The following is a 15,778-nucleotide window of genomic DNA, read 5'->3' as shown; positions in this document are numbered from 1 at the left end:
GATTTAGTCAGATTTGTTAAAAGTTCCATATTTGTTTTCTCCTTCTCTCCATTAGGTGGTTGCTATATCAGAACAATTACCTCTCAGTTCATTACCTCTGCATCTGACTCTTCTTCAAGGAGCTTAGGGTGCCGTGAGAAGGGGTTTATTTCCATTTAATCCTCAGAAGAACCATTTGATTCAGTTATCATTCTCTGGACTTGGGATAGGCCTGTTATAATTTATTTCTACTGTGTACTTCTGTCAAAGATTTTCAGGGGCATTATATAAAATATCAAGTGACTTAATACATTAAAAATTAACAAGCACAATAAAATGTCTGTTGTAGAAACAAACAAAAAATCAAAATACTAAAATCCAGCCGTATCTTCAGTATTTTCAAAAACCAGATATATCGCATATGGGAAATCTTAGGCAAATTCAAAAGAGAAGCTGTGATTGATGCCAAAAGGGTAAAAAAAATGGCATCAGGCTAGCTTCCCTGGGGTGGAGAACAGTGCAATCCTATACACACTTACCTGAAAGTAAGCCCCAATGAACACAATAGGATTTATTTCTGATTAAATGTGTAGTGGTTCCTAAACTGGGTTAGGACCCACTGGTGAGTCGTGACCTGATTTTTGGTGGGTCGCCAAAGGATGATGGGAATTTCAAATAACTAATTACCTCAAGTCCTGAGGTATCAAAAATCAGATACTGTAGCTGCTAATTACCTTGCAAAGAGCTCAGTTCCTGCAGTTTGCAAGTTAAGTGCTGACTGCCCTGGAAGGAGCTGAACTCCTGAAGTTTGCAAGCATGTATAGGGAGATAAAAGTTTGAGGGTCTTTTTCTTGTTATTATTACATATGAATGAATGAATGAAATATTTCTTTCTAGAGTGTTGTTTTAAAAAGTTGTTGTAGAGTGTTGTTTTGGGAACCACTGGTTTAAAGCAAGGTCCCTGCCTAAAGGAGAAGACTTTATAGCACTTCCTGGTCAGAAGAATCAAGGAACAGCCTGGATGGGCAATCACTCCAGAGCCAGGAACTCTTTAGAAAATGCTCTCCGTTCAACCCCATGGGTCATCACATACACATCCTGTATGGGTTTCTGGTTCTAGCCATTGCAGTGTTTGGTGCAAGGAAAGAAGCTTTGATGCTTCTCTGTTGATGGAAGGTGGATAAGAGCTCTTCTCCTTGAGCTGCACCATCCCATTGTGCAATTCAATCTGTGCTGTGGTTTGTTGATGTTATTTATGCTAGCACTGGTTTAAACATACATAGTGTACAAGCGCTCTGGTCATATCCACAATATTCACTAGAGATTGGGAACAGATTACCCTGGCATTGGGACTAACATATGTATAACTGAAATAAATCAGTATTCTTTCCTGTATAACTGAAATAAATCAGTATATGTATAACTGAAATAAATCAGTATTTATCCTTACCTTTGTCACCCTCTCCTTCCTCTTCTGCCTTCCATGTACAGTGCAGTATTGAGATTGAGATTGTAACCTTCTTGGGGCAAACAATATTTTACTTTGTAAAGGACCATGTATACTAATGCCTCTGTATTATCATTTGGATTTTCTTTCAGGACCAGGCTGGGGTGAAGCAGAAACCAGGGAATGCATCTATTACAATGCCAACTGGGAGCTGGAGAAGACTAATCAGAGTGGTGTGGAGCGCTGCGAAGGAGAGAAGGACAAGCGCCTCCACTGTTACGCCTCCTGGAGAAACAACTCCGGCTCCATTGAACTGGTGAAGAAAGGCTGCTGGCTGGATGACTTCAACTGCTATGACAGGTAATGGGAGCAGGCAGGTGGCGCACCTCAGTGTTTCATGATTCAAGCATGGGGTGCCCAGACCCTGTTTAGGTCAAGAGCATTGCAGTTCTCCACTCATGAAATTCAGGTGTTTGCTCCAGGTTTAGGTCAAAGAGGAGTTTTAGTTAAAATGATGGAAGCCAATGATAGAGTTCACTCTGAATGTTAGAATTCATTTTGGCTTGTTTGCCAAGATTTCTAACATTGACAGTATAGCTGTCACTTTTTTGCTTGGCAAATTGTGGGCAGTTATTATTATTATTACTAACACTATTTATATACTGCTTTTCAACGGAAAGTTCACAAAGCAGTTTACAAAGAAAATCAAACAAACAACTAATGGCTGCCTGTCCCAAAAGGGCTCACAATCTAAAAGGATGCAAAAGAATACCAGCAGACAGCCACTAGAAAAGACAGTGCTGGGGTAAGGCGGGCCAGTTATTCTCCCCCCACTAAATAAAAGAGCACCCACTTAAAAAGTGCCTCTTACTCAGTTGGCCTTTGACCTTCTGCACTTTCCTTTTATCTTCCCTATTGATGGATGATGTCAGGAAGGCACAATGGGTAGGGCATCAAGGGGCTTATTAGGGCCACAGTTTTAACCACAGTTTCTATAGTGGGCACAGTATAATCGTAGTTGCAGTGTGCTAATTATATGCGTGATTAATTTTGGAGCTGGAAAGCAGCTCACAAATGACTGGGTGGTATTTATAGGCATTTCCCATCCTACACAGTGATGTGAGTGTTCAGAGCGAAGGTCACAAATGATATGTATTCAACAAAACACCTTGCCCTCATTTTTTCTGTTTTGAAGCCATTGTAGTAGCTCTTCCTCCTCCTCTTCCTCAAAGGCATATTTTTGGTGGTGGAATTGATTAAGGTTTATTTGAATTACATGTTTACCTTTAAAACAACAACATTAATGGCAACTGGAGCGCTAGCGTAGCTAGAGGGGTGCAAAGCACTGTTTTGCAGGTGTGTCTGAACGCGCTGTGCAAGGGGTCCCTCCCCCTCGCCTTTGGAGCCATTCCCAACGGTGAGTGCAAAACGGAGGCGAATAGTGGAATTCTTGCATTCTTGCCAGTGTCCAGTTCTTTCTTTCCTCACCTCTCATTCTCTGCTTAGTTCCAAAGTCCATGCTGTTTCTTTGCTCCTTTCAATAGACAGATTGCTGTGATAACGTCTTCCTGGTTCTTTCTTGCCAAGCCTTCCTAGCTCACCTTTCCCCTCTCTTATTTTCTTCTTCTTTGTAGTGATTTCAGTGTCTGTGGTGACTCATGTTCTGATTCTCTGTTCAGTGCTTCCTAGACCCTTTTTCCTTGGCTCCTCTCTTCTTATACTCCCACTCACATCTTAGTGCTGTGTCTTCCTGCTTCTTTATTTCTAAACTTGAATCTGTGCTTTTTCTCAGACCACAATTATGTTCCCTGTGATTTCTTGCATTCCACTTGTTCTTCCCTTTGAGTTCCCAGATCTCTTTGAGTTTTTATTTTTTAGTGTCTGCTTCTTAAGCTTTCTTCATCTCTTTGCCCACAGACTCTGTGTTGCATACTTTCGTTCTGAATTGTCTCGTGCTCTAGACCAGCAATTTTTAACCAATATGGCATTGCAGATTAGTGTGCTATGAATGGTCTACAGGTGTGCTGTGGGAGTTTGTGGGAGAGTAATTTATTAGTAGAGGTGTGCTTTTTTGGTATTTTCAGATTTTGAGTTTTGACAAAAATGAGAAGTGCAGAAAGCAATTTTGTGTTTTTGTGTTTTTATTCCCAGGGTGCATTTTTATAAATTATAATTATAAATTACAATTGCTTTAAAAGTGTACTAGGTAGGTGATATATGTGATATAGTGTCAGCAGATGTATCTATATTTTTATGTGTAGAGGTGTAGAGGTGTCATGTGTAGAGAATGGTTTTATTTTTTTGCAGATTTGGGTTTTTTTTGCTTTGCTTTTTTTTTTTTTTTACAAAAAATAAGAGGTGCAGAAAGTGGTATCATGTGTTTTTATTTTGTTGCCACAGGAAAAATCCCATCTCTTCATTAGTAGGGCATTTGGGTATGAGAGTCCCCCTCTGACAGCACAGCGTGAATTGTCAGAAAAAACTAATGCTGTGCCCTGAAACTTTTAGTGCCTTGTCAGTGTGCCACGAGATGAAAAAGACTGAAAATCGCTGCACCTTTGCTCCTGTTTTCTTTAACCTGCCCCTCCATCTTGATTGTCTCCATTGTGCTATTTTTGGTCTTGCATCAGTTGTTGAATGTCAGTTGTGTAAATCCTTTGTTTATTATAAATGCATGCATTTATCCTGTTTACCTGTTTTGCAGAAAATAAATACTTTTTTGATTTTCAGTTGTCCACTTTTCAACAGCTGTGTCTGCTACTTCCTCCTTTGCCTATTCCCTCATCCATTTTTCCTGGTATTTTTGCCCAATATTTTATTAATGAAATGAACAGTTCTTTGCTGTTCTTTACCCACTTCTTCTAGCTGATATATTCCTGTTACAAATTTCCTTTCTTTTCCGCCTTTTTTCCAGTCTCTGATTTTTTTTCTTCCTCAACTAAACTCACCATTCAGGTTCTTGATCACGTTCACTGTGGTTTTCCTTCTTTCTTCTCTCACACTGTTCTTCTTTCTCTCAACATCCCAATGTTTTCTTGGTTCTCAAAAAAATCTTCTTTTGATCCTTGCCTCCATCTATATAATTCTGTTTTTAATTCATGTAACTGCTTTTGAGTGGCTTGCCTATTCCAAATGCCTCAGTGGTTTTTTTTCCTTCTAAGTTCTTTTGGGACCCTTTCCAATTTGATTTTGGAACTCTGCATGCTATTGAAACTACTCTGTGTAAAATCTTTTTCTCCCTCCCCCCCCCCCCAATTCTTATTGTGGTATTTTCCCTAAGCTTTTGATACCTCTAACAACACTTTGTTTCTTAGTTCTCCTTATTCTTTGGGATTTGAGTCTACTGTCCTTTCTTGTTCCCACATCTGCTTCAGATTTCATTCCTTTGAAGTCTCTGTTCATAGCTTTCTCTTCTCAGTTCCCTCTTTCTGCTGGTGTTTCTCAGGGCCCAGCTCTTGGCTCCCTTCTTTCCCCTTTGGCAGCATAATCCTCTCTTTTGGCCTTTTATGCTGACAATTTCCAACACTATCTTTCTGTTCCTTCCTTCTCTGTTCTTACTAACATTTCAAATTATCCTACAGCTATTTCTGCTTGGAGGTTTGATCGTTATCTCAAAGTCAATATGCAGAAGACAGATTTTATTGTATTTTCTCCCAAACCTTCACTTTCACCTTCTCTTTTTCTCTTAATTGGCAAAATCACTCTACAGCCTTTTTCAGCAAGTTAAGATCTTGGGTGTTATCTGTGATCCTTCTTTCTCTTTCTTGCCTCACTTTGCTGCTGTTGCTGAAGTACGTTAGTTCTCTATTGTATAATAGTTCTGAAATTTGTCTTTGCTCTTAAAAGTCATATTCAGACCCTCACTCTGTTCCGTGTAGGCAAACTCTGTGTAGGCAAACTCATATTCAGACCCTCACTCTGTTCCGGGTGGGCAAACATTTTAACAGGAGGGCCACATCATCTCTCTGACACTGTATTGGGGGCCAGGAGAAAAAAAAGAATAAATTTACACTTCAAATTTGGAAAAAATATACATAAATGAATATATTGGAGACGGAACTTATACGAATGAATGAATTTTACTGAGCTTATTTATAATACACATGAGAACTATAGTACAGGCGTATAGAACCACATAAGAACTGTGAACTGTTTGCAACACACCTCTTGCACAGTGAAAACATAGAGACCATGCCAGAAACACATGGAGATACGAGTTGTTCAGAGGCAGTGGGGGGGGGGGGGCAGGCGGTTGGTTAAAATAATGCCCAGGGAAAAGCAGAAAACACATGAAGACTGTAAAAGGCCTTGCTCTAACTCAACTGTCTTGTGTCTGGTGATCGCGACTGGCAGTTGCAGGCCACCAGAGGGCCCAACAGTCTCCAAGGGGCCAGAGGCTCATCAGAGACTTGGGGCTCCTTGTGTGCTGAATTGGGGACCTGAGGGCCACAAATGTCCCTTGGGTCAAGGTTTGCCCACCCCTGATGCAGATTATTTCCATTCTCGGTTTTCCTGACACTCAGCTTAACTCTCTTTGCTCTTTTCTCAATAGTTTTCCCATGCTTGAATCATGAAAAATCTTTCTGTATGTTTCTCTTCAGTGGTTTTTTGCCCCCCTCTTGTTTATTTCACTATGTAACCCACTTTGTGATTTTGTTGATGATGATGATGAAAAGCAGTATATAAATATTATTATCAGTAGTAACTGTAATTTCTTTGTTGTCTGCTTGCCTTCTTCTCTTTGTGTAACCTAAGGATGTCAACAAGATCCTTGGAAAGTGAAGTCTTCTGTCTGTGGGCTTGACCCTTACCTGGTTAAATCATCCAAAGATGAACTGACTGTATGTGGAAGATGGCGAATGCCTCCATTAGGGATGGTGTATGCTTAAGGAGTCAATGGAATGACCACTGCTAAAAAAGGCCTCCCTAGATTTCACACATTTGGAGAACTTACAGCCCAATCCTATCCACACTTTCCTGGGAGTAAGTCCCATGGACTCAAATGGGACTTACTCTGAGTAGACATGCATAGGATTGGGCTGTTAGGCTGGTATCAAACAGTCCATGTTTTATCTTGAACCGTCATGGCCACTCAGCACCAGGTTTTCTTGGAGGATCAGCAATTTTCAAACTTTTCATCTCACAATACAGTGACAAGATACTAAAATCGGTCCACTGTCAGTTTTTTGACAATTGAAAAGGCACACTGCATGGTGGGGGGGGGGCTCACATCCCCCAATGGCCCTACCAATAAATGATCCTCCCCCAAACTCTGGTGGCACATGAAAGCTCTGTGGCACACTGGTTGAAAATCGCTGTTCTAGATCTATTTTAGTTCAGCTTTAGGCCTTGTCTGAGGGCAGAGATTGTTTTGGTCGCCTCGGTGGACAGTCTACAGAGTGTGGTTCTGTTGGTTCTGCTGTACTTTTCAGCAGCTTTCAGTACCACCAACTGTGGTATCCTTCTGGGGTGGGGTGGGGCAGGGGGCACTGTTCTGTAGTGGTTCTGGTCCTTCTTGGAGGGGCAGTCTCAGAAAGAGGTGCTGGGGAATTATTGCTCAGCACTTTGGCCCTATGTCTGTGACATATCACAAGATTCAATCGTACTCCTTTCGTTTTTTAACATTTTTTGTGTGTGAAACTGCTGGGGACGTCGCCAGGGTTTTGGAGTTGGGTGCTACAAGGGTAAACACACTTAAGTTTAATGCAGAAGAGAAGTGCTATTTTTCAGTAAAATCACTGATTGGAATAGGGCTTTAGCTGATGCTGGATTAGCACTTTCTTTGAAACCACAGGTTCTTAAGTTTCTTAATGATTTTGCCTCTTCATTATCTGTCTTCATTGCTTTCTCTCTGTTCTCCTTGGTTCATCAAATACTAATCCTTTAATGAGACCACCATTCCCTTCTGCTATTTTTCATCTCTGTGCTTCTTTTGTGGCCCCTTGGAGTGGAGCTCCCTTTAGATAGCCAGCAGGCCTTGTCTTGGTCTTGTGAAAAAAATATTAAGAGCTCATCTCTCTTTTGTTTCCCTCTTGAGGATGTTCTGTTTTGATTCTTATTTTACTAATAGATTTTTCTTCTCACTTTTTAGAACCCCACTTATTCAAGCAGTTTTCCCTTCCTCCTTGCCCCTCTCTTTTCACATAGCCTTTGTTTTCTTCCCTAGACTGTGACACTGTAACCTAGGACTTGTGCATTTTGTCCTAGTATATCTTAAATGCTTCTATAAAAGGTGATGATAATCCAACATTAATCTCTGCTATCACTGCCCTGCTTGCCCTACTCTCCACTGAAAGGAATTCATGCAATAAAAGATTCAAACACCTCCCTTTCCAATATCACTTGCTAGCATGCTATTGCCTTTTCCTAACGTTGAACATAAATGAGGGAATCTTGTTGTGTGGCTGTAAGAAGGCTCTTGAGTGTAGCAACTGAAAACAATGTTACCTGCAATTGCTTGTCTCATCAAAGCATCCCATGCTAGAGAACCAGTGGAAGTTTCCCAGAATGCCTTGTTGGAGAGTAGAAGAATGTCCCATGTTTTCCATTAAACAGTGCCTTTAACTCTGTTCTTTCATATTAGACTGTGCATTAAATGCTGATTTCTCCTTTTAGTTTCAGAATCTAGGAGGCGAAGGGAACTCCTGGGTGTATTTACACAGCAAAAAGCTCAGTAATTTCTGGCATGCTCTGAAAAATGTCCTGTACTGCTTGCTACGTGGAAAGCTGTCTGTTCTTCCAAAAGCTGTTTGCTGTTTGCAGAAAAGGGAAATTTCAGCATTCAGAACTAGTCTGCTAAGGAAGAGAAGCACTCTGGGGTTGCTAGAATGGTGGCCTTGGTTTTTAGGAGTTACTTCTGTTCAGCCTTCCCACGGCTCTCATTTCAAACATGCATATAATATTATCTATCATCCCTTGATCACCCAACATTTTATGACTGTCAGCTAAGTTTTGTCTGATATTTTAGGATTAGTTCACCCCCATCCTATACTATGGGGATAATTTACCACAGGTCTACCCTGCAGTAAGCTTGTAAACAACCACTCTGCTTGTCAACTGAGAGTATGAATCACTTCCAGGTGCCAAAGAATGATAGAAGAAGTGTTTCCCCCCCCTTTTAGGCTTGCACTGTATCCAGAACAGGAGAGGGGCCCAAAGCAGCTCAGCCATAGGTAAGGGAAACTTTTCCCCTTACCTCTGGGTAAGACAACCTGCCCAATGGGTCTCCTCGAACCTGTGCCACCTCCTGAGGTGACACAAGTCAGAGGAGAGCAGAGCAACTTCAAGCCGCTCCAAACTCCCTGGTAACAGGAGTCCCAGCTGCTGGGTCCCAGCCCCACCTCCTGCTCCCCACCTGCCCAACCCGCCCGTCCCCAGGGCCACCTGAAAAACAGCCTTGCATACCATTGTAATGGGGAAGAGCAACAAATCATTCAGGCTTTATAAGCCAGAGGGATACTAATGTCTCTGTTTGCCCCAGATACTCAGCACTGTCTCATTTGCAAAGGTACCATTCATGCACATCATTTACTCCACTTAAAACTGCACATTGTAGCACTGACATTCATTTCCAGATGTGTTTGGTGCAACTGCCTGCCACAACTTAGGAGAGATATATTGTGCCAACAGGGCCTCGCCTGACAATTCAAAATACCTTCCAAACTGCTGTGTCTGATCTCACTTTGCAAACTGCTCTAACAGCACCAAGGAAGGAGAAGGAAGAAGGGCTAAGAACTTTTTCACTGCTTTCCAGCATGTTACAAAAAAATGTGAGCGCACTTGACTCTTCAGCTACTGTAGCCGTGGCCGTCTATTTATTTCATAATCATTTCCATAATGTGGTTATACAAAGTGTCAGAAAAGTTTTCCTGCCTCTCTCCTTTTCTTTGACATTTCAGGGGGAGATAGTATGTGGGCATATGTTCTTGAGACCCAAGTATATTTGAGCTGTACTTACTGGGATCTTAGAACTATACCTTGCCTAGCCTTCACTTTCTCTGCTCTAGTCTTTGTGTACACCTAAAGAGCCCTTGAGATCTCATACTAGGGAGTTTTCTGCTTCTCAGATCTCTCCTAACAAAAGGTGCGATGTAAGTAAAGCAGGAGTGAGCAGTAAATAAGAAAGACTATCCACTTGTCTTCAGACAGGCTCGTTCAGGTGACAATTCAAGGCTTCACTGATTTTTTAAAAAAAATCTTTTCTTTTGTGCTGTTTTATTATGTAGGCAGGAATGTGTGGCCACAGAAGAGAGTCCACAAGTGTTTTTCTGCTGCTGTGAGGGGAACTATTGCAATGAAAAGTTCACTCATTTACCGGAAGTTACTGGCCCAGAAGGTGAGGTTTTTGATTGTCAAAAATAAAAAGTTTTGTATTGGGAGCTAACCTCAATGACTTATTGTTAACTGTGAATGCCTATCTATTAGAATGGTGGCAATCCAAGTTATGAAGTTGAGAAGTTTTGTAAGTTGGGTTTTTACAGAGCTCATCTTTGTTTTTCCAGTCTTCCAATTGATGTGGATCGTTGCCCAACTACTTCTTCAGCCATAAGCAAAGGAAATTAATTCCTGACTCTCCTAGAATGCCTGGGGTGAATTTCTGCAGACAGAATGTTTGTGGGAGGAGAATAACACAGTCTGATTTACCCAGATTGAGCTAAATATCTCAATTAACTGATATCAAATGCCAGCTGTCATAGTGCGGGGGAACATGATCACAGAAAAGGCAGATATTAGGGCTTTTGACATTGTTAAGGGGACACACTGTAAAAGCTGGTCCAGTTCACCAACACCTTAATGCAGTGTCTCTCAAGCTGTGGGTTGTGACTCACTAGGTGGGTCACGAGCCAATTTCAGTTGGGTCCCCATTCATTTCAATACCTTATTTTTAATAAATTAGACTTGATGCTACTATGGCGACCACATTTGGGGAAATGTTACAGTTCTGTACTTTTAACAGGCTACTATGTATATTCTTTTAACCATGATAGTCAATGGGACTTACTCCTGGGTAAGTGTGGTTAGGATTGCAACCTAGGATTGCAACCAAAAAAAGTTAAAATTTTTTTCCCTTCTTGATGATGTCACTTCTGGTCATGATATCACTTCTGGTGGGTCCTGACAGGTTCTCATTCTAAATAGTGGGCCCTGGTGCTAAAAGTTTGAGAACCACTGCAATGAATTGGTTGTCTTCCCCTCCCCCCATCACTACTGAAGTATATAATTCTGATAGGCTTTTCCTTGATATTTGCAAAGCTTAAATACAGGTTTCACCTTTATACCAAGTCATCAGCCTACCAGGCTGGTCTAGAATTAGCAGGTCTACCCACCTAGTGAACCGTGGCCATGGAGGCCATAAATTAAACTGGGAGCCCAGGTCTACCTGGCAGGTAGATCTGGGCTCAAAGTCCAGATGGGATAGTAGGTCTATCTGCCCAGTGAACCTCGGCCGCAGAGGCCTCAAGTTCAACCAGGATCCCAGGTCTACACAGCAGGTAGATCCGGGTTCCAAGTCCAGGTGGGAGCCCAGGTCTACCCATTGTAAGTATAGGCGCTGGGAGCCCAGGTATACCCATTGTAAGTATAGGCGGCGGGAGCCCAGGTCTACCCATTCTGGGCATAGGCGGGAGGAGCCCAGGTCTACCCACCCAAGCGAACCTCAGCCACAGAGGCGTTTGCAGGTTTGCTCCTCATCTTCTTTATGGTTTGCTGAGTTCCTGTAGAATCTAGATCCTTAAGTAGAGTTTGGAAGCTGTATCTAAAACAGGCCAGATGTCAAAATACGGATTAGGCTTGTTCAAATAATTATCTAATCAGAAGTTGAAAAGAGGCATTCTGAAGCAGATCTGGGTAGAGGTCCCAATCCAGGCAAGTCATACAAAGTAAGCAGGGAAGGGAAGCCAAGAATGCAGGACCAGAAAGCGAGAGCAAGTCTTGACCAGACTCTTGCTGCTGCCTTGTTCAGAGCTGCTAGGAGATTGGAAGCAAGCAGTAGAAGGAACTGTGACACAGATAACATGGACTGGAAACAAATGGGCTAAGAAAAATAGAATTCACAAAGGGTGGGGCTTAAGTGGGGAGTCCTGGCAAGGATTTATCTTGCTCTCGCTCGTTGAACTTATTTACAAGCAAGGTAGTAGAGGTAGAAAATTTTTTGTGTATTTAGGATTACAGCCAGTAATATTGTGACTGACAAAATGCAATCCATATGTAACTTCCTATAGCCTATAATAAAAATCCTGAGAATTTAAAGGTTTGTCAAAAAAGTTTTGTCCTCATGGTTTGGGTGGTGTGTGTGTGGATTACCGAGCAAATGTACAGAAACGAATTCATTGTTGTTGGTTTCCAGCCCCCCCCCCAGCTCAGTCTCATGGCTTGTGACAATTTGTTCTCAAATATATATAAACTTGAAAGACAAAGTGGTTGATTAACCAGCTGTGGTTTATCATCCACCACTTAAATGTATACAAATTGCATTAATTACATGCAAATAAAATATTGAAATTAGCCATAATCCTTCCTTTCATGTATGTTTCCAGGATGTAGTCCTCCATGGTTAATCCATTTTTGCCCAGTCCACAGGTGTACACGTTTGGTGTCTGTTGCGTCAATGCAACATTGGGCAAAAATGTTAAACAAGATGATCACCATTGTGCCATCTAACCAAACCATGTGGTAGAATCCTGTCTTCTTCAGGAGCACTTTTCGTCTCATTCTGAAGCGACAAGAACTGTCTCATCCTCTGTCATGACTTGAAGGCTGAATGATGAAGTGGGTAGTCTTGAACCTGCAAGATAATCCTTGTTTTGTAGTTCTTACTCTTGATGTTCTGTCCTCTTTTCAGTGGTATACGAACCGCCGCCACCAACTCCCTCCCTGCTCAACATCCTGGTTTACTCTCTGCTTCCAATCGTTGCTCTCTCCATTGCCATCCTCCTAGCCTTCTGGATGTACCGCCACCGCAAGCCCCCATACGGACATGTTGATATCAGTGAGGTATATCGCTAAGGAAGAACCAGTGGATATCTGGAAAACCGTACTGGGATTCAGATGGCAGACTTCTGCCACTTCTGCAAGCAGGATCTGGGACAAGCTAGGTTTTCTGAAGGGGTCCAATTGACTCCCTTGGCTACCATGGTTGCAAAGCCATCACTTATGGCTCACAACCTGCCCCATTGGATTGCATCTTCACCTCCCTCACTCCAGTGATGCTTGGTCAATAAGGAACTTGTGATCTCAGGACTGTAAGGAGAGAATGCAGGAAAACTCAACAGTTATTTGTTTAATATCACGTGTATTTCACTTTTCAACCATAGTTCTTAAAGTAGTTCCAACACAATGATGAATCTAGAGTGGGGATCTAAAACCCACTTATCTTGGAATAGCAGGTGCTGGAGATAAATAACAGGGAGGCCACATTTTCAGATTCTGCTTGTGAGTTTCCCAGAAACATCTGGTTTGAAACACAGTGCCGGGTCCAACAGGCTGTTCTGATTATCTAAAATGATTGTCCATTTTTCCCTACAAATTTTCTGAAAAACAGTAAATTTTAGGTTGAGGTGGGCACATAACATTTCAAAGCACCCCCCCCCCCTTTTGCAGGAAAAAAGGTTAAAAAGCTTAAAATTTCATTTAGAACATTACCTTTCTCAATGCTGCTGGAAAATGGTTACTATGTTTGCTGAGTTCCCACTTAAAGCTTGCTTTCAGCCTGATTTTACTTACTAAAGTAATGTTTTTACTTCAAATAATACATGATAAAAGGCCAAGCTAATTGAAATTCAGAAAAACTTCACTTTTTTTTCTTTAGATGTTGAAACAGACCTTGAGAGAAACAATAAACCTGCCATTTCTTTTTTTTAACAGCCAGTTTTGGCATTATATGGATGAATGCAGTATAAAGACTGTTCACCTGAATGGAAGACAACATATCTTCCATTTTAAATTCAGGTTCAGCAGCATAGCATATTAAAAAAAAAAAAAATCAAAAAGTGGAACATAGGGCCCAAACCTTTCCAACTTTCCAGCACCAATTCAGCTGCAAAGCAGCCCCAAGGTAGAACAAATATTCTCTTACCATGTGGAGACCTCCATTGCAGGACACACTTTATTGGCATAGTTGAATATGTGCTGGAAAGTTGGATAGGATTGGACCCCAAGTCTTAACAGTGCAAGCCTATACATGTTTACTCAGACCTAAGTCCCATTGAAGTCAATATGTGTATAGAATTGCAGCCCTGGTAGAGGTAATTAAATATAATTGTACATTTTCCCCTGTCTACACTAACCTTGCCTTCCTCTGTCTCCCTATATTGCCCTGCAAGCAGGTCCTGTCCTTGTAATCTATGAAGTGCCATGCACCTCATTGCCAATATTTATAACTTTCCAGTAGCACCACTTCTGACTTGGGAGAGATGATGCATAATATTTGTTAGATATACTTGGAAATGTAAAGTGTGAACATACCATGTGTTTGCCAGCACGTATTGTACAAGTACACTCAACAGACAAATCAGCAACAGTTCCCTGTTATGAACATTCAGTAGCAGGCCTGTGTTTGTTTCTCCAAAACGTGTGAAGTGGCTCTTGATTTCAGGGTGAAAATTTAAGAGAAAGCATCAAAAGCAATAGACTTCATCTGACTGAGGAGCTAGGTCATCTCCAAGCAGGCTGTGGGGAGGGAAAGTGCCCTCCGTAGCATTAATGATGTTATGACTCACAAATTTAAGCTCCACACTGAGGGATCTGGGAAACTTTTCTCACACTGCAAAATGAGAAGATATCCCATAGCCTTTGGAATGGTCCAAAATTCTCTGGGCATCCTCTTACTTTGTGCTGAGAGAGATGGGCACCTACCAGATCAGCAGCAACATGTGAGAAGCTTGTAGAGCACTGCCAGCCTGGTGCAGGGAAGGGCAGTAGTGTGGTACAGTCCACAGGCTGCCTGCTGGCCATCTAACAAAAATATGCTTGGCAACCAACATATCATTCATATCTTCATCCATACCTTGCTCCTAGGACCCAGGGCCACCGCCCCCTTCTCCACTGGTTGGACTGAAACCTTTGCAGTTGCTGGAGATCAAAGCTAGGGGGCGCTTTGGCTGTGTTTGGAAGGCTCAACTGATGAACGACTATGTAGCAGTGAAAATCTTCCCCATCCAGGTGAGTGTGGGACTGTATCTGTTGTTCAGAAATGACTGGGTCCTGGTGCAGTTTGGAGCACGGAATTCAGAGATACCTTAGGGCTCTGGTCAGCAAATTTTTTTTAAAGATGAGTCCTATTTTTGACTGAAGAAGTTGGCAGTATTGACACCACCTGCTCCTACACAAATCAAGCAGTGGGCTAAAGGCTGTTTCTCTCCCTGCCTGTTGGTGTTGGACCTGAGGCAGCCCCTGGATAAGCACCAGGGCATCCTTGTATGTAACAACAAGCAAGGTCTCAGCCTGACCTTTCTTGTCATAAGAAGAGCCCTGCTGGATCAGGCCATAGGCCCATCTAGTCCAGCTTCCTGTATCTCACAGCGGCTCACCAAATGCCCCAGGGAGCACACCAGATAACAAGAAGACCTGCAAGGCATTCTGGGAATTGTAGTTAAGAACATAAGAACAGCCCCACTGGATCAGACCATAGGCCCATCTAGTCCAGCTTCCTGTATCTCACAGTGGCCCACCAAATGCCCCAGGGAGCACACCAGATAACAAGAGACCTGCATCCTGGTGCCCTCCCTTGCATCTGGCATTCTGAGGTAGCCTATTTCTAACACCAGGAGGTTGCACAGACCTATCACAGCTTGTTACCTGTGATGGACTTTTCCTCCAGAAATTTGTCCAATCCCCTTTTTAAAGTATCTAGACCAGACGCCATCACCACATCCTATGGCAGTGGTACTCAAACTTTTCCAGCCAGTGGCTCCCTTGACCCCCTGTGGCTGTTGGCCATGACTCCCCATCATGTTCCTGAGAGCTGGAAGTGACATCATTAAACAGGAAGTGGCCAGAAATATTAACTATATTAATATTAATTATATTATATTATTAATTAAATGCAGATCTTACAAATATATTATTAATGCACAGCAATATACATGCTTTATAAATGATCAGCTGCTGATCACTGTTGGAGACAGGATGCTGGAGTAGGTAGATTTTGTCTGGTCCAGGAGGACTCATTTTTTAAAACTTTGTAAGCATACCAATAGAATTGTTTTATCAAAAGAACTTTGTGAACAACCAGTCTGACCAACATTATACACACACACCCCTGTGGACCCCAATCCAACTAGTCATTTCTCCCATTCCCCTTGGATAGGATTGAACCCTTTATTAATTTAATGAAATTAAATTTTTCCAGCAGCT

General features: G+C 42.0%; 1 protein-coding gene across 1 annotated transcript in view; it reads left to right on the top strand.

Annotated features, from left to right (window-relative positions):
- Nucleotides 1-15,778, top strand: part of ACVR2B (activin A receptor type 2B) — a 123,935-nt gene that overhangs the window by 92,656 nt on the left and 15,501 nt on the right. The window contains exons 2-5 of the mRNA XM_066627915.1: nt 1,579-1,786; nt 9,652-9,761; nt 12,267-12,418; nt 14,441-14,584. Of these exons, the coding sequence (XP_066484012.1) occupies nt 1,579-1,786; nt 9,652-9,761; nt 12,267-12,418; nt 14,441-14,584 (614 nt within the window). The remainder of the gene's footprint in view (nt 1-1,578; nt 1,787-9,651; nt 9,762-12,266; nt 12,419-14,440; nt 14,585-15,778) is intronic.

Source organism: Tiliqua scincoides, chromosome 5 (assembly GCF_035046505.1).
Source record: "Tiliqua scincoides isolate rTilSci1 chromosome 5, rTilSci1.hap2, whole genome shotgun sequence".
Taxonomy (NCBI): Eukaryota; Metazoa; Chordata; class Lepidosauria; order Squamata; family Scincidae; genus Tiliqua; species Tiliqua scincoides.
This window is presented reverse-complemented; position numbering and strand designations above follow the sequence as displayed.